General features: G+C 43.4%; 1 protein-coding gene across 1 annotated transcript in view; it reads left to right on the forward strand.

The window, feature by feature from the left end:
* Positions 1-14703, forward strand: part of GAB3 (GRB2 associated binding protein 3) — a 135121-nt gene that overhangs the window by 108747 nt on the left and 11671 nt on the right. Inside the window, exons 8-10 of the mRNA XM_043974716.1 lie at positions 6990-7071; positions 11150-11252; positions 14342-14455. Coding sequence (XP_043830651.1) covers positions 6990-7071; positions 11150-11252; positions 14342-14455 — 299 coding nt within the window. The remainder of the gene's footprint in view (positions 1-6989; positions 7072-11149; positions 11253-14341; positions 14456-14703) is intronic.

Consider the following 14703-nt stretch of genomic DNA (forward strand, 5'->3'; position numbering starts at 1 on the left):
TTGCCAATTTACTCTTCTCCCATGGGCTTTGGAGAGCAACCCTGTGGCCAGATCAACTCAGTTCTTTTATTAGTTAAAAAAAACCCATAACTTATTGGCAGTGATGGAGAACCACCATGATAAGCCAACAATTTGGAATAGTTTGTTGAAAATGATCAAATTATGCTGAATTGAACAGGGGCCTTAACTTATGAAGGTGCTAAGATGCCCATCAAGAATGAGATCAAGCCCTTTTCATCATTAAGTGGAAGCCCAACCTTCCACTACTTTGAGAAGTTTGCCCCCAAGGATTGTCTCTGGGCAGGAGGCTCAGCTTGGGTCCTTAGTAAGCCCACTGACCACGGGTCTTTGAATTAACTCCAATGATAACCACAGTAGGCCCATGGATCCTTGGTCTTTGAATCTTCTCTCTTGCCTGCTCCTCTCATCAGCTCCAATAAAACACAATTGAACTGTAAAACATGGCTGTCCCCTCCCTCCTTCTGCTTCCCAAGACATTACTGTCTCCCAGGGGAAAGCTGGAGAGGAGATTGGAAGGATTTCTACCTAAATTGCCTGAAAAAGGCTCATTGGGGTTGCCTTGGAAGCTGGCAGTCAGACTGGTTGCCCAGCAACCACACATTCTTATGATCAACACAGATACACCTGGAGATCTCATTTCAAGGAGGTGATGTGCATTTTCTCCACAGTCTCTGCCAGCTCCTTTTCTGCCCTTCTACTTTCTGGGGTTGGATTTTTCTTTGGGATTGGGGTTCTTCTGAATGTAAGCACCAAAAGAAGAGCGACCACTTCCATGTACACTGCAGAGCACAAAAGAAAAAGAATTCTCTATGAAAGCATTAATCTCCATTTTATACCACTTGCTTTGTTTTTTAAGTACTTAATAAATTCTTTATGTGACTTTAAAGTTTGTCCTGCTTATCCATCCGTGCTTCCTCCTTAACTTTTTTCTGTTCTCTTCTGTGCATTTAAAATTTTTTAATTTTTTAATCATAAAAGCATTTTATTTTTCAGTTACATATAAAAATAGTTTTCAACATTTGTTTTCATAAGATTTTGAGTTCTAAATTTTTCTCCCACCCTTCCTTCCCTCCCCTCTCCCCAAGACATAAAGCAATCTGATATAAGCTATATATGTTTTTTTTTGTTTTTTAGTGAGGCAATTGGGGTTAAATGACTTGCCCAGGGTCACACAGCTAGTAAGCGTTAAGTGTCTGAGGCTGGATTTGAACTCAGGTACTCCTGACTCCAGGGCCGGTGCTTTATCCACCTAGCTGCCCCTATAAGCTATATATGTACAATCATATTAAACACTTTTCTGCATTAATCATGCTGTGAAAGAGGAATCAGAACAAAAGGGAAAAACCTTGAAAAAGAGGGGAAAAACACAACAAAAAAGTAGAAACCGTATGGTTCAATCTGCATTAAGAATCCACAGTTCTTTTCTCTGTATGTGGAGAACATTTTCCATCATGAGTTGTTTGGAATTGTCTTGGGTCATTGCACTGCTGAGAAGAGCCAAGTCTATCACAGTTGATCATCACACAATGTTGCTGTTACTGTGTACAATGTTCTCCTTCCTGGTTCTGCTCACTTCACTCAACATCAGTCCACTTTAGTCTTTCTAGGTTTTTCTGAAATTTGCCTGCTCATGATTTTCTTTTACATTTTATTTATCTATCTATCCATCCATTCGTTTGTTTTGTTTTTGTTTTTTGTTTTTTGGTGAGGCAATTAGGGTTAAGTGACTTGCCCAAGGTCACACAGCTAGTAAGTGTCAAGTGTCTGAGCTCAGATTTGAACTCAAGTCCTCCTGACTCCAGGGCCGGTGCTCTATCCACTGTGCCACCTAGCTGCCCCTGTATTTATTTCTTCTTGACCTGTTTTCCAGGTCAGTTTTTAAAAAAATATCAGCTGTCTTACATTTTCTTCTATTTAAGTGGTTCTTAACCTGAGGCCTGTGAACTTGTTCTTTAAAAAATATTTTGATAACTGTATTTTCAACTGTATTGGGTTTATTTATTTATTTTAAAACAACAAAAATGCTTTTTACTGTATCTTTTAGATGTATAGTTCAGAGCATTGAAATCCCAAATTTAACCTATCATAGTTTTCAATATGACCATAGTTAATTAATGCCACCTATGTCAAAGAGGAACCAAATAACTTTTGCATGTTTGATCTATCCAGAATCCCCTCATATTACTATACAAACTGTATTGAAAGCTAATTAGAAAAGAAAAGTTTAACCTAGCATTTTCTTTGACTCATTGTGACTGACCACATGTCTAGTAAAGAGAAACTCAGTTTGCAATTTTAACTGTTCTGTCCATTTTCACTTTCCTGAGAATATTACTCTAACTTTACATTCTGCAGTGCTAGAACAGAAACCTCAAGTAACCATTTCTCTGAACAAATGACTACTTCAAAGTTTTTAATAGCCAATGGTAACCATTAGGTAATACTGAATTGTATTGGTTTTATTTATAATTCTCTGTGTTTTGTTTTATGCATTTAAAACTTTTCTGTAACCCTCAAGGACTTATGAAGATTGCAGCCCATCTGCAGAGAAAGAACTGATAGTATCTGAAAACAGATGGAAACACATTTAAAACTTTTTTTTTCTTTTCCTCTTTGACAATTCCTTAATCTGAAGTTTGGGGTTTTTTGACTGTTTTCTCTCACAACTAGCTAATATGGGAATTCTTCCATGACTACTCATGTATAACTTATTTTGAATTGCTTGAGTTCATGTGGGTGGGGGGTGGGAATGGAGGGAGGAAGAGAAGTTGGAACACAAAGTTTTAAAGAATTGATGTTAAAGTTTGGTTTTACGCATATTTTGGAAAATAAAGTTTTATTCAAAATGTAAAAAACCAAAACTTTTCTGAGAAAGGGTCCATAGGCTTTACTAGGCATCCAAAGGGGTCCATGATACAGAAAAGGTGAAGAATCCCTGGTCTACTTTTTCTAATCCTTTGATTTTGTTCTATTTTTTCTGTCTCATGGAGTCACTGATTTCTGTTTAGTTTATTCTAGTTTTTAGGGATTCCATTTTGGGGGGAGGATTGACCACTTTCCATTCTAAGCTACTTATTCTTCTTTGAATTCTTCCTTCCAAGGTTTTTACTAAATTGTTTTTCTCTCATGCTTCATTTTTCCTAGGTATTCATGTATGGGAATGCATTTTCTGGATTTATGGAAAATCCATTTTTTCCTTTGAGTCACTCTTTGCAGTTGTTATGGAATTAGATATTTATTGGTTGGGAATCTTTTTTGATTTACTCATCTCTCCAGCTTTAGTTCTGGACTTTCTTCCAGGGCTAGGTTCTGCCCTTTGCTATACTTTTTCTCCTCCTGCATTCCCTGGGTTCACTTCCTGAAGCCCCACCCCACCCCACCCCAACCCCCCTCCAATATCTTGAAGGATTAGAGCACTTGTTGTCTCCAAATAGAATGTTAGGGCTCTCAGAGCCCTTGAGCCTTGACTGCCCCATTCCAAGTATTTTGGTCAGTACGGTGCTGGTCCCAGTTGCTGTTTCTCTGCCATTCCCTGAGGCCTCCAAAGTTCCCAGCCTTCTGGCCAGAGTTGCCCTCTGCTCTCGCTGCCTCTGGACACAGCTGTGGTGATGTTGGGAGGCTTGTTTGCCTGGGTTGGTGCTGACTTTGCTGATGGCCCCAGCTTACCCATCCTGCTACTGGCTGACCTCTTTTACAGTTCTAGAGTAGAAGAAGTAATTTAGTGTGGTTTCACATTGTATTTTTTTTCCCAGCCATTGTTTGTTCTCTTGCAGGCTTCAGGTAGTTGGCACTGGGTGTCTGCCCCCTATTCAGGTATATATGTTGTCCAGAAATGCCCTCTTCCTACCTCTGATCCAAAACTCAGCATCTTTCTTGATTCCTCCCTTCCTGTCACCCTCACAGCTGACCATTTTCTAGGTCCTATCACTTCATCTCTGGTGATAACTATATCCTGTTCATTCCCCATTTCCACTTCTACTGTTACCAGCCCAGGCCAGCACAGTCTTTAACATCTCAGCAACTATTGCACTAATATCCCCATACTTAACAGCAATTTATGATTCTGGAGTCAGGAAGCCCTGAGTTCGACCTGAGTGACCCTAAACAAGTCACTTAATTTCTCAGAGTCCCAGGCCACTCCCTAAGATTATAGGATGCATCCACAGAGGAGTTTCCTCATAGGAAGCTCCTTAAACCAATGAAATCACAGGGCCAATTCCTCCCCCAACTCCCACTATATATGAACTCAGTGGCTCCAGGTAAAAACCAAACCAAACCAAAAAAATAACTTGGCCACACCCTGGTGGCCAACTTTCTATTACTGAGTGAGCCTCTCAGAAATAAGCCAGAGTAGTCTTCAGAGAACAGGCCTAGTGACAAAACCCTAATACCTGTAATGCTTTACAGTCCCAGAGAACTTCCTGTACTCTTTCATACTTGAGCTTTATGACCCTGTGCCTGAGAATCATTATCCTCCTTTAGAGAGTAGGATCATAGGATCCTCTCCCTATAGCTCCTCAAGACAGGAAGCAATCAGAAGTAGGTTATACATTACAATCATGTTAAACCTATTTCCAAATTAGTCATGTTGTAAGAGAAGAATCAGAACAAAAGGGGAAAAACCTCAAAAAACAAAAAGTAGAAATAGTATGGTTCAATCTGCATCTATATTCCATCGTTATTTTTTCCTGGATGTGGAAAGACTTAAGTGGACTGATGATGAGGAAAGTGAGCAAAACCAGGAGAACATTGTACAATTATAATGTCTCCAGAACTGATACGATCGATTGGGAAAGCAGATGAGCACCGGATTCAAGTGTGGGATGGCGGATGCCTAGCCTCCTTCCAGAGCCCCATGGCTGTCCACCTAACTGCAGACTTAGAGCTCTTAGAAAGCTTGTCTTCCAGCTATTTCATTGGAAAGATGTGGAAGTTGACAACCAGAAAGTCACTCGAATTATCCATCAGTGGTCAAATACTCCAAACTCCAAACACTCTATCAAATTGCCTGGACCTCCTGTGGAGGACCCCTAGTGGGAAGATGTCCAGGAGGACACAGGCAGGAAGCCCATAGAGCCAGGGTTAAAAGGCCAGTACACTCATATGTACCCTCCCATGTCCAGAGGAGATATGATGAAGCCAAGAAACTTCATTCATTCATTCATTCATTCATTTATTTGCCAAGAAACTTTATCAAGCCAGCCAAGATAAAAGGCAACTGGCCCAGGCCCTTGGGAGAGAAGGGGCATTTTAGAGCCTGCATTTGGTTAGGTCAGGATTCCAGGGCAGGGCATTAGGGGAACTTCCATTCTAACAAGAAGAGATTTTGTAACAAGATGAGGTTGGGAATGGATACAAAGGCAAGGGGGCCTTTGATTAGCACCCTGAAGAATAGCAGCCTTGAGATAAAGTGGAAGGGTGGTCTCAAGGGGCCATTCCTCAAGCTTACAGGAGTTTTCCAGGCATGAGAAGGGCCAACTCCCAGGACATAGGCCTGCCGGGAGGGAGGGAAGACCAGCTCTCATAACTCAGGAGAAAGAAGAGCTTGACCCTCATATCTCAGGAGGGAGGGAAGGCTGCCTTATTTTCCCTCAGGAGGGAAGGGCAGTTCCCAGGCAGTCCCCTCTTCCCTTGGGAAGGCTTCAACCTAGGAGATAGATTGGGAGGGAGAGAGAGCCTCCATCAAGAGACAGGCCTGTCAGGAGCCAGAGAGGGCCACCCATTTGTCTATCAGGAAGGAGGGAGAAAGGGAGGGAAAAAACTCCTTCCCCCCCCCTCCACCCAGGAGACAGACCGCTTAAGAGGCACCAAGGGCTGCCCTTTCATACCTCAGGATTGGGAGTGGGGATAGTCTCTCACAGCTCAGGAGGGAGGGAGTTCCCCCTGCATCCCAGGTCTCTGTATATGGAGCGCTGACCAAATCTAAATACTGTTTATTTATTGTATTTCTTGCAGTGTTCAAGGGAAATTGGGTATTTTATACAATCACTGTAGCCAGGGACTTTGGGAGCGAATATTACATGTGGCATTATCAAACTAAATGTTTTTTAAATCTAGAATTTTGGTTGCATGGGTCCTCTAGTGGAAAAACAGTTTTGGCTTCATTTTCAGAGGACCTGAGTTTGAATCCCACTTCTGACTATTTGTGTCCCTTAGAACAAATTATTTCTTGTTTCTTCATCTGTAAGATATGGGGAAGGCAACTCAGACTGAGTAACTTCTACCATCCCTATCTGGCTACAATAGGCAAATAACTTTCCCTCTCTGGGCCTCAGTTTCTTCCTCTGTTAAATGAGGACATTGGACTCAAATGAATTAATTGCTATTATGGGGGGTTCCCCATTCAGTAATTCCCATATATTTATATATCCAAGCCTGACCCCTTTTTTAAAACCTCTGAAATCTAGTTCTTGCACTTCCTAGGCTCATAGGATCAGAGCTGGAGGTCACTTCATAGCCCACACCCTCATCACATAGATGAAGAGATACTGAGGCCCAGAAAGCTTGGGCCTTCTCAGGGTCATTCAGCTAGTAAGTGTCTGAGGTGGGATTTGAACCCAGGTGTTCTTAGCTTCTTAATCCTGTGCCCTAACAAGCTCATACTGCTTCTTTGCTCTTCTCTTCCATTTACAGTGGTTCTAAAATCCATTCATCCTTTGCTTAGCCCTTAATGAGTACGCCTTTGAATCCTGAGGCACTTGGCTTCTTTACATTACTCTCCTCCAGGATGTCTTCTCCCCACCTCCCTGCTCTCTGATGCCCGCCAGAGAGTGGGGGAGGAAGGCAAAGGAAGAAAGGAAAAACAGATCACTGGCTTTGGCTACTTGGTTGCTAAAAGTGGTTGAAATGCCCTTTAAAACTGAATTGTGAAGGGTATTTGCCAAATCTTCATCCCTTTTATCCCTGCCAGAGTCTCATCTTTATGTTATGGATAATCCATCTAACTGTCAGGCTTTGTTGTTTTCTAGCACGCCCCCCCCCTCTGGACCTGGGGAACCTCTCTACCATCCGGGAGCACTCAGCCCTGACCAGAACTTGGACTGTGCCTTAGTAAGTCATTAAACTCTCTCTCTCTCTCTCTCTCTCTCTCTCTCTCTCTCTCTCTCTCTCTCTCTCTCTCTCTCTCTCTCTCCCTCTCTCTCTCTCTCTCCCTCTCTCTCTCCCTCTCTCTCCCTCTCTCTCTCTCTCTCTCTCTCCCTCCCTCTCTCTCTCCCTCTCTCTCTCTCTCTCCCTCTCTCTCTCCCTCTCTCTCCCTCTCTCTCTCTCTCTCTCTCCCTCCCTCCCTCTCTCTCTCTCTCTCTCTCTCTCTCTCTCTCTCTCTCTCTGTCTCTCTCTCTCTCCCTCCCTCCCTCCCACTCCCTCTCTTTTCCCGTCCTCCTCTCTCTCTTTCTCTTTCTCCCCGCCCCACTCTCACATGGAATGGTTATTGATAGAAGCCCAGAGAACAGGGCTCTTACCAACCATGCCCCCCCCCCACGCCAGTGCAGTTACTTTCCATGGGCATATTCCATAACATCAAAGACCACTTAGAACCTAAACCTTCTCTGGTGAAAGATTGAAAAATGAAAGTCAGCTGGATGGATGCCAGTGTGATGGGACAGTCTTTCCTTTTTTTGTCACATTCCTCATTAAGTATAAGCACAAATTGTGCCATTTTTCATCTTTGTCTCCTTAATGTTTGGTATAGGGCATTACACACAGTAGGTACTTAATTTAACTTAATTTTCTTTCGGTTTTTTTTTGTTTTTGTTTTTGTTTTTGGTAGGGCAATGAGGGTTAAGTGACTTGCCCAGGGTCACACAGCTAGTAAGTATCAAGTGTCTGAGGTCGGATTTGAACTCAGGTACTCCTGAATCCAGGGCCAGTGCTTTATCCACTGCGCCACCTAGCTGCCCCAATTTAACTTAATTTTAATGTTAACTTAACCTGTTGGATTGTGAGCTTAAGGTCAGCATACTCCCCAGACAGTCTAGAGTACAGGAATCATTTCATACAGGAAGCCTTCCCTAACTCCTTTTCATTCCATTGTTTTCCCTCTGTTAATGATTTCCTATTTATACTATATCTAGCTTGTTTCATTTGCATGTTGTCTTTCTAAGCTCCTTGAGGGCAGGGACTGCCTTTTGCCTCTTTTTGTATCCCTAGCACTTAGCATAGTGCCTGCCACATACTAGGTGTTGAATAAATCTTTATTGATTAATTGAAAGGCAGAGGTGTAAATGAGTTCAGAGTTTTCATTCTGGACTCCAAAAGGACTTCCCTCCATCCTTGAACCATTTGGGTCCAATACACACTAGTGCTCCATCATTAATGGGGTGAGTTTCCATCCTGCCGAATATGTTAAACAGTCCCAGAATCTTAGACCAATTGCCAATAGGAGATAAAGGGGTTATGGGGATTTTTTGTTCCCTTTTATCACTAAGGGTGGCCCCTGGCTGATTTCAGTATCCCATCTTCTTGTCTTTGGCTCTTGATTTAGAACTAGGGATCATCATTTAAAGAGTGTGAGAGAAGGAACTTTTAAGGACAAATTAAAAGGAAAAGTTGTTCACCAAGTTAGTAGCAAATTTCAGATACTTATTATTCCCAGAAATAGTACAAGCAAAAGAGAACTAATTTCCAAAAAACTTTCCTGTAATGGCCTATTGCAAACATTTTCCCCCATTCAATGCAACAATCACTTATTAAGCTCCTGCTACATACCAGGCACTGTTCTAGGTGCTGAGGATGTTAAAAAGGAAAACAGCCCCTGCCTCCAAGGACCTTACATTCTCTTTAGGGCACACACTTTGTACAAAGATAAATGCAAAAAAAAAAAAAGGATAATGACTTTTAAAAGACAATTGATGTTATAATAGTGTTGTAATATCTGCCAAATGCCTTTTGGGTCTAATTTTTTTGAGCTTCCCAACAACCCTGTAAGGGAGGTATTACAGATTAGCCCCATTTTTCAGATGAGGAAACTGAGACTTAGAGGTTCAAGGTCACACAGCTAGTATGTGTCAAAGGTAGCACTTATCTTCTTGATTCCTTTATCCACCATGGGTTTAAAGAAGGGCAGCTGTCATTAGTTTTCCAAAAAGGTAACAAAATGGAGTCTGCCGAGTATAAGCCAGTGAGCTTGCCTTGGATTTCTGGCCAGATTCTCCAAGGTCCCTTTTGTAGCTGGGACGGTCTATGATCTTTGGGGTCTGACTTCTCTTCTCTAAGCTTGTTATGTAAGTTGAATTACACCCCTCCGCTTTAGTCAGCTGCTCCTGCTGCCCCAAGAAAATGGAGAAAGTCAGGCAATGAATGACGTGACCCAGTCTGTCCTCTCAGAATCAGAAGCAGAGTTAAGTGGGTCAAGGCCAAAGAGAAGGGAAATTCTTTGGGGCTGATTTCCGGAGGAAAGCAGTGTGTGTCATGCCTCAGGGTGATTAGGAACTTGGACCGGCAGGGAGAAAGTAGGAGGCCAGTCCAGGGAAGGTAAAGCTCTTTTCCCTGCTAGGACAGAGGGAATTAGCCCCTTGGGGACGTGGATGGCGAGCCCATTGTCTTGGAAAGTCTGAGGATGATGAAGAAGGGAAGCTGATGACCTTGGATGTGAGATGGTAGCGACTTCTCTTTATGAAGTAAATCTAAGCTCGTTTCCAGGGAAAGAAGAGTGTGCAGTAACACCTGGGGGTTGGGGGAGGGTGGAGTGGGGAATCAGTTAGGGCCTCGGGAAGGAGGTGATGCTGGATCTGAGCCTCAGAGGCCTCTGGAGATTGCCTGAGGTAGAAGGGAGGAGGGAGAACACTGCAGGCAGGCAGGAGGGAGAGCCTGCGTGAAGGCATGAAGACAAGAGATGGAATGTGTGCTCATGGGCCAGTTCATCTGGAATGGAGGTTGTGTGAGGGGGAGTGATGGGAAATCAGGCTGGAGCCAAATTGGGAAGAGCCCTGGGGAACAACTGAAATTTAGCTTTTTTAAGCTCCCATCATGAAGAAGAGGCCTGCTTTCTCTCAAGCCACACCTTGGTGCCACCGCCCCTGGGTCTGACCCAGCACAATGGGTCTTCTCTGCTTGCTCCATTAGTGGCAATTCAGCGCATGGAGTCCAACCACTTCCCCCAACCCCTTAAAAAGACTGTCTCCCTTCTACCAAAGATTGGGATCCTCTGTTCTCCAGATCATCAGGTCCCACTACCTTGACAGGGCTCTGCCCAGCTGAGGTAGCCAGAAGGCCTTAAGGCCATGCCCCTAATAATAGCCTTGTAAGGGAAGTAAATTGTTCCCACTGATTCATCCCAGGGTAGCTCTGCCCTTACTCAGTTTGTGCAGCTACTAAAGTCAATGTGACAAACATTTATTCTGTATCAGTTGGTGCTGTGCTAGAATCTGGGACCTAGAGACAATTGATCAATCTACAAGCATTATGAGGCGGCCTCACTCACACAACAGGAGGAGAAAACAACAAAAAGGAAATAGGTCCTGCACTCAAAGGGCTTAACGTATTCACCTCTGGGATCAAATTCTAGGTAGAAGGGTCCATTCTTTTACATGTCTTGTATGTAGTGATTTATGTGTTTTGCCTCCTCCATTAGAAGATTAGCTCCTCTTTTTCTCTCCCCCCCAACTTAGTGCTGCTTGGCACCCAATAAACACTTAAATGGTTTTTGACTGTCTGGTTGATGAGTAAACGTGGGGGCAAAACAATTTGCCAAAGGTCACACAGACAGTGTCAGGTGGGATTGAAGCCCAAACCTCAGTCTTTTCTGAACAACAGACAACAAACATCAGTGCCTATCTTGGGACTGGGCAGTCATGCTATGCAGCTGGAGGAGCCAGTGAGTCCATTTCTGTGCTAAACACCAGTCACTGTACAAGATAATTTCTCCAGATGTGTGCCATGTGTCTCTTTGGAGCCATTTGACAAAGCTGTCACTTCTGAGTCCTAGCTAAAAATTCCTATTGAGACTTTTGGGGTCAAGCCCCAGGAATGAAGGTAATGGTCTCTGGGAACCTGTTGGTGGGGGAGTCTATTACTAAAAAACCAGAGCTGAAAAGGGATCTCTTCTACATATGGGCCTCCATGTCAGATGTTGGCTGGTTTTCAAAGCATCTGTAAGACATTTCCTTAGTATCCTCTATGTTTTTCTTCCTAGCAACCGAACCAGCTTTCTCTCTCCAGAAAGAGATGGGATTAATTCTGCAAGATTATTTGCCAATTCAGTTTCCGGAGAAGAGGAAGAAAGTTACATTCAAATGGTAACGTATTTTGCATGTGGATGGAATATTGACAAGTTCTTTTTCTAAGGAATGTGTTGTGTGTGTGTTTGTGCTCTTAAAAAAAGGACACCAACTCTGTATGGTCTGAAACTTAAAGTTAATAAGTCAATAACAGAAACTATTGTAGTCCTATTTCTCCCTCTCTCCTTGCTAGCACACAAATTACCTTAAGATATTCCAAGAGAACCTAAGAAGCATCTCATTGGCAAACTTTAGGAAGAAAGTTCTGACACCTTCATACCAAGACTGGTGATGTCTTTGGGAAAATAAAAGACCAGGAATACTTGAAGCATTTCCATAATTATCATCATCACATTGATGCAAAGTCTCATCACCTTCAATATGATTCCTCCCTAGACCTGACCTTTAGCTCCCCCGCTTGCCTTTGTCCCAGCCAATGACTCTTTGGCTCCAGTGGTTGTGGTTCAGAATGGGTAGGTAAGGTCATAGCGGTCTATTGGGTCCTCAAGGGCTTATAGGTTCAGAAATTAATTTTCAACCAGTGCTCCTATGCCTGTGCTGAATGGGCCCTTCAATGGGAAGTTACTTTGGGCAGAGTCTACAAGAAGCTATGGGGAGAGAGTCTTTGGGGTTATTTCTGCACAGTCGTCAGCTACGGCAAAGGGAGATCACAGAACCTTGACACCAAACTTTGGCCCTCATTGGTCTTGTCTTTCTCCTAGTTCTTTCAATTTGAGGGATCTAGGCCAATGATAGTGAGAAGGGGACAAGAAACAAAGAGAAAAATCTAGGGATATTAACTTCCAGGGAAGTAATTATTTTAGCTTTCAGTTGCAAATCTCTTTAGCCTTATGTAGATTATATGCTCATTATTCAAAATTTCACTGGGATCTTCCCAATGTTCCCCACACCTCAACATGTCTGTTAGGAATATCCTAGTGGGAGACGACTGTTAAAGAGGATGTTAAGAAGTTGATCTTGACCTCCAGAAGTCAGAAATAAGTCTAGCCAAAATCCAGAAGATTCAAGTGAAGCCATGAAGCCCAGGAATAGAGAGACCCTGACTGACCTGCTAGAGTTCAAGGGCAGTCCTGGTGAAAGGCAAAAGAGGATAGAACCTCGACCCCTCTCCCTCCCCTCATGGTTAATGATGACAATCCCCTCTGAATCAGGCTCTGACAAGAAGGAGCTAAGTTGGGGCAGCTAGGTTGCACAGTGGATAGAGCACCGGTCCTGGAGTCAGGAGGACCTGAGTTCAAATCTGACCTCAGACACTTAACACTTACTAGCTGTGTGACCCTGGGCAAGTCACTTAACCCCAATTGCCTCACTAAAAATAAACAAACAAACAAACAAACAAATAAATAAAAGAAGGAGCTAAGTTGAGAAAGCCTGAGAGGTTCTTGGATGCCAAAAAATTATAGACTTGAACCAAAGTTACCTACCTAGAAAGAGGGTGTTCCTGGGAAGGGCATGACATAGAGTTTCTTTCTTTGCCAGAGTAGCCTTTAATTTGTTAAGAATGAGACAACCGGGGGCGGGCAGCTAGATGGCACGGTGAATAAAGCACTGACCCTGGATTCAGGAGGACCTGAGTTCAAGTCCAGAATCAGACACTTGACACTTACTAGCTGTGTGACCCTGGGCAAGTCACTTAACCCTCATTGCCCCACTCAAAAAAAGAATGAGACAACCCAAGGAGCTTGTGCCTCCGTAGTTGTTACTCCCATTTGGGCCTTGAAGGGAGAGATTTGTAGCAGTGAGAAAATTATCCTAGTGTAGAAAGCATAGACATGGTGGGTCTTTGGGAGCAGCAAGATGCAGGATCAGATCAATTCCTCACTGCAGTCCTTAAAGGAGCCCTGAAGGAGCCATGCTTCTATTGTGGTAGCTACCCCCTCCACTGACATAAGTCCCAACCCATTGGTGATGTAGTTGATAGTCTTAAAGAGTTTCTGTGGCTCAGATTTATCCCCATTTATCCCCAACGAGTTGATGAGCCTGCCTGAACTTAGCTGGACAGTAGGGGAAGCATCAGAACAGGACTTTCACCCTGACAAAAATTAGGGTAAATTGTAATTAAAAACTTTCACCTCATCAAGCAAGGAAAGCAATAACTATGGATGTTCTGAAGTACCCAGTGGCTGTAGCCAAGAAGGAAAGGGGGCAGCCCTGGTAAGGAAAATCTGAGTGAAGTTAAGCAGTAGTCTATGGATAACCAAGGTACTTAATTTGTACTCAGAGGGCAGCCCTGAAGTTGGGAGGACCTGAGTTCAAATCTGATTTCAGACACTAGCTGTGTGACCCTGCGCAAGTAACTTAAACCCAATTGCCTCAAACACCCAGGGTCATCTCCAGTCATCCTAATGAATATCTTGCCACTGGACCCAGATGGCTCTGGAGGAGAGTGAGGCTGGTGACTCTGCACAGCTCTTTCTCACTTAAATCCAATTCACTGCAAGTCATGACATCACCCCGATGTCATGGTCCTCTTGGAGAATGAAGGACAAACAACAATACTTGGTACCCAGGTGCTTGTACTTTTACCAGTTTTTGTTTTGTTTTTTTTTTTTTTTGTTTTGGTTTTGTGGGGCAATGAGGGTTAAGTGACTTGCCCAGGGTCACACAGCTATAAATGTCAAGTGTCTGAGGCCAGATTTGAACTCAGGTCCTCCTGAATCCAGGGCCGGTGCTTTGTCCACTGCACCACCTAGCTGCCCCTTTTACCAGTTTCTTTTAACCAGATCTTTTACCTTGTTCTATATTTTATCTCTTTAGTAGAGCTGAATTCATAACACTTGTATTTTCATTGAGTTCTGGGTTTGTTTTTTTTAACTAATAAACCATATGCAGCTGAATTCTTTTCAGTCATTCATACCTGGCCAAAGGCTGGAGCCCAGTGCAAATGAAGGCAGATACCATTGTGGATGAGCTATCCTACATTGGAAAGCAATGCCAGGGAGGAAAAAATAATCCTCTTGAGGGCTGGTCTCCCAAACCCAGGCCTGCACCATGGCCCCCAGCTTTTAATAGCTTCCTCCCCTCCTTTACAAAACCTGATGCTAGGTCATATTCTGCTCAGTTCTTGAATGTCTCTTTTCCGGCAGGAACACAGACAAGGACACTCCCCCTGTGAGGGCACTTTTTCTTGGCCAAAGAAATTCAGCCTGGATTACTTAGCCTTGGATTTTAATCCAGCTTCTCCATCTCTGGTGCTCAAGGTAGGAATTTGCTTTCTAGGTATTTCTAGTCCTGAGTCTGGTCCATTATAGGAACCCTCAAGTTGGAAGTTCCACTGTGTCCCTATACTTCCTTGGAGGACTGAATTATTCCTTTCCTTCTTGGGAAGTTGCCCCAAGTTTAGAGTTCACATGTTGTCCCAATGGGTCTTTGGAACATAATTTGGCTCAGATACTAGTGCGTGTGTAAGGGAGGGGATGGGGCTTATTTTGGAGGGGAAGGAGTCATG

Source organism: Dromiciops gliroides, chromosome X (assembly GCF_019393635.1).
Source record: "Dromiciops gliroides isolate mDroGli1 chromosome X, mDroGli1.pri, whole genome shotgun sequence".
Classification (NCBI taxonomy): domain Eukaryota; kingdom Metazoa; phylum Chordata; class Mammalia; order Microbiotheria; family Microbiotheriidae; genus Dromiciops; species Dromiciops gliroides.